Source organism: Pistacia vera, unplaced genomic scaffold (genome assembly GCF_008641045.1).
Source record: "Pistacia vera cultivar Batoury unplaced genomic scaffold, PisVer_v2 Contig1133, whole genome shotgun sequence".
Lineage (NCBI taxonomy): Eukaryota > Viridiplantae > Streptophyta > Magnoliopsida > Sapindales > Anacardiaceae > Pistacia > Pistacia vera.
In genome coordinates this window covers 278,170-282,228 of record NW_022195175.1, presented here as the reverse complement: position 1 = coordinate 282,228, position 4,059 = coordinate 278,170, and the positions used below count along the sequence as shown (strand labels likewise).

General features: G+C 31.2%; 1 protein-coding gene across 1 annotated transcript; it reads left to right on the top strand.

Annotated features, from left to right (window-relative positions):
• Positions 1 to 685: 685 nt before the first annotated feature.
• On the top strand, positions 686 to 3,143 carry LOC116144003 (UDP-xylose transporter 1). The gene is made up of 8 exons (XM_031429451.1): positions 686 to 940; positions 1,427 to 1,549; positions 1,636 to 1,820; positions 1,920 to 1,987; positions 2,089 to 2,221; positions 2,316 to 2,477; positions 2,579 to 2,848; positions 2,941 to 3,143. The coding sequence occupies exons 2-8, from the start codon at positions 1,429 to 1,431 to the stop codon at positions 3,031 to 3,033; spliced, it is 1,032 nt and encodes a 343-aa protein (XP_031285311.1). The 5' UTR covers positions 686 to 940; positions 1,427 to 1,428; the 3' UTR covers positions 3,034 to 3,143.
• The last annotated feature ends 916 nt before the right edge of the window (positions 3,144 to 4,059 follow it).

The window sequence follows — 4,059 nt, the reverse complement described above, 5'->3', positions numbered from 1 at the left end:
TGGTTGTTTCACCTTCCTGCCTTATTCCCCAAGGCTTTCTAATTCTAGACATGGCTGTTAAAGCTTTAAATTTTAATTAAAATTTAAAAAAAAAAATTATTACTGATTTAGAAGATGGTATTGGACTAGATTTTACTCAAACCATAACATAAAAATACTTTATTAATTCAATTTAAGAAAATTTATAAAAACACAAAACTCATTTACTATGGAAACTATTGGGTATGTTTAATCTATTATTGTGTTTAAAAATACCTAAATGAAAATGATACAAACAAATAAATAATTTAGGATTTTTTTCTACTCTAAGGTTTAATCAAATAACAAAATGCTCCCTGATATTTCGGAAGTAAATAAATTCCCTTATATACAATATTTACCTAATTACCCCTGTTCCGTTTATTTTAACATAAAAAACTAAACAATAGAGGTATTTATGTTATTATTATAATCATAAGAGGATTTTTGTTATTTAATTATATTTAAAAGAGATTATTATTATTATTATTAACTCAAAAGAGAAAAAGGAATGGTATTTATGTGATACAAAAAAATAAGAGTATACTAAAAATAAATTGTATTTGCCACGTGATTTTTTTTTTTTTTTTTTAAAAAAAAGGTATATTAAAATAATTAAACAGCGGTAGGCACCAACCTCTTTTTGTTATCGATATTCAAAAATAAAAGGATCGTTGCCAAATTCAACATTCTCACACAAGCCAAAACTACAATCTCTCTCACACACTCTCTCAAACACAGAGCTATCATTTCATCTTCCACCTGAGGATCGCTGTAACTTGCCGGACTCTGGTGCTTTCGTGGAGTTTTGGGAGCCCTATTCAATATAAATATATCTTCTACATTCATTTCTAAGTTTTGTTAGCTCGTAAATTTTAAATTTCTGGGCTCCTAAAACTCCATCCTTTTACTTCTTTTTAAGGTATGTACGTTAATCAACCACAACTTGTTTTGTTTCTCTATCGTAAGTTAATTAAATTTCTGTAGATTGTTTGCACATCGTCTATATATATATATATATATATATACAAAGTTGTGCGGTGCCATGCATATAATGCAGGCAATTCTATATCTTCTTCATATATATGATTCATTCAGTTTTTAGCTGCTAAATTATAGTAAACATATTATCCGTAAAATGGGAAATGAAAATCCAGTCATCTGGCTGTGTATACTTTAACTGATACAAGAGAATGAAGCAGCAAGAAATTGACATAGTCACCGGCCGAGGATAGATTTATTAATTAATGACTTATTTTACATTGCAAACTTCTAAGAAACCGGCTTTTTGATGTTAAACTTTATTTATTAATTATGATACAGAGGATCTGTGATGATTAATGGCTAGTTGCAGTGTATATTTTTATATGTCTCTGACGTTTTTTATATTGTTTTTGTTAATGAAAAGATATGGGAGAAATGTCGAGCTTTCAGTTAGGTGTTATTGGTGCACTGTTTCTTTCAGTGGCATCATCCGTCTCTATTGTCATTTGTAACAAAGCTTTGATGAGCAATCTCGGCTTCCCCTTTGGTAACTCAAAATACGTTTAATTAAATTGATAAATATTAATTTGAATAATACATGCCTTCTTTTTTAATCTTTTGCTGGTGGTATAGCAACGACGTTGACCAGTTGGCATCTGATGGTAACATTCTGCTCTCTTCATGCTGCACAACGATTTCACCTCTTTGAAAACAAGTCGGTTGACATGAAGACTGTCATGCTCTTTGGCATTCTTAATGGCATTTCTATTGGACTTCTTAACTTGAGCCTTGGATTCAACTCTGTTGGATTCTATCAGGTTAATTTACTAATACAATGTAATTAGAAGATAGAATTCCTGTGACTGCAATTCCTCGTATTACATTGGCTTCATATACATTTTTTTTTTCTGTGGCAGATGACCAAACTTGCAATTATACCATTCACTGTGTTACTGGAAACAATCTTCCTGAAAAAACAATTCAGGTTACATATATATCTCTTCCCTGGTTAGAATTTCTGAAAGCATGAGTAATTCTCAAGCGTTAGTTCTAATTGAAACCTCTGATTTTTCATATTTGTTGCAGCCAGCAGATAAAAATGTCCCTCTTGGTCTTACTGCTTGGGGTTGGCATTGCCTCTGTGACCGATCTCCAGCTCAATATGGTCGGCACAATCATCTCTCTGCTCGCCATTGCAACCACCTGTGTTGGTCAAATTGTATCCTTTATTCACAACCATTTATATTAATATTTCCAAATTATTAATATTCTTAGTGAAATTGTTTCAATTCTTAACCAAATTCTGAATTCAGCTTACTAACACAATCCAAAAGAGGTTGAATGTCTCATCCACACAGCTGCTCTATCAGTCAGCTCCATTTCAAGCAGCTGTTCTTTTTGTCTCGGGCCCTTTAGTCGATCAGCTCCTCACCAAACAAAACGTCTTCGCTTTCAAATATTCTCCAATAGTTTTGGTAAATATATAAATTTCCTACCTCCTACTTTCCTATATTCAACTGAATTTGTGAAGATTCCCTAGAAAAATTATAACATGATTACATTAAAACAATTGCAGGCATTCATCATCCTTTCATGCATTATATCAGTTTCTGTGAACTTCAGCACATTTCTGGTTATTGGCAAGACCTCCCCAGTTACATATCAAGTTCTTGGACACCTCAAGACCTGCCTTGTTCTTGGCTTTGGCTATACACTTTTACATGATCCATTCACAGAGAGGAACATCATTGGAATTTTAGTTGCCATTTTTGGTATGGGATTGTATTCATATTTCTGCACTCAAGAGAACAAAAAGAAACAATCTGGCGATTCATTGGCGTCTCAGGTAATGTTTTTGGTGGTTTTTGATAACAGAAAAAAGGTTTTTTTCTTGAATGATTACTGTGTTAAAGTGAAAACTGGTGTTGCATGTTTCAGATGAAAGATCATAATGAGACAACAGCACTCTTGGGTCATCAAGAAAAAGAAGGTCATGAAGTTAAAAAAGCAGCCAAGAATTCTGTCGTTTGAGTGGTTAAGATTTTCATGTATTAGCAATGGCTTCTTTTCCTTGATTACACCTTGGTTGAGTGTAAATGATTTTATTCTTTAAATAACTAATTAAACTCCCTTTTTTTGTTTCTCTTAAACATTCAATCATTTCCTTTTACCTAATATTTATTCATAGAAATGGACTCAAATTCAGAAATAATGGTTGTCAGTTCAGACCATTTGGCCCATTCCAGAGACTCAAAGCTTTATTCATCTGGTAAATCAAAATTAATGGTGGAGACAAAGCATGGGCATATCATGTTATGAAATGAATTTAAAGAAAGTAACTTAAAACAACATATAAATTTAAATATCTATCTATTCTTACCCAATTATTTAAGAAATTGTTAAATTAACCCAAAAAAAAAAAAATGGGTGCAAAGAAAATGATTTTTTTTTAAGCTTAAAAGGGTATTTTTTTAATATTAATTGACGTTTAAAAAATATTTTAAAACTTAAATGGAATGTACTAGTAAGGAAAACACTAAGCTCGTTAATAGCATAATATCGTTTCCCTTACCTTTACGAGTTAAATGATATTTTTTTTTTTTTAGGTTTCTGAAATAATAAAATATCTTTGTCATTAAATTTTAGATGTTAATATAAACTGTAGAATGACAACTTGATAAATATTCATTAACATCTAATAGTGTAAGTTCTTATGGTTTACTAACAATTCATTAACATTAAGGGAATTTTTGTTATTTCAGAAAGTTGGAGAAAATACTTGTTATTGCTTCAAACTTCAGGGGGTATATTTTTAAAACTATAACTTGACCGCAGAAACCTGTATGATGCTAGGCCCACTTTAATTGGACCTGAAATCCATTTCAACAGCCCATTAATTTCATAAGAAATGCCTTGTTTCAGATCTTGTTTTTCTTCTTCACAAAATATGCTCTGTAGTGTAGATTCAAGAGAATACTACAAATTCCAAAACAATCTTACAAGCAGACAGAGAGAGCACGTTTGGTTTTAATAATCAGAAATTTTGCCGAAAGTCTA

What these genes read in the sequence shown, in the direction of transcription:
- LOC116144003 (XM_031429451.1), top strand. Translation starts at nt 1,429, where the DNA reads ATGGGAGAAATGTCGAGCTTTCAGTTAGGTGTTATTGGTGCACTGTTT. An exon ending in TTCCTGAAAAAACAATTCAG is followed by an intron (nt 1,988 to 2,088) that starts GTTACATATATA and finishes TATTTGTTGCAG; the next exon opens with CCAGCAGATAAAAATGTCCC. An exon ending in GCGATTCATTGGCGTCTCAG is followed by an intron (nt 2,849 to 2,940) that starts GTAATGTTTTTG and finishes TGCATGTTTCAG; the next exon opens with ATGAAAGATCATAATGAGAC.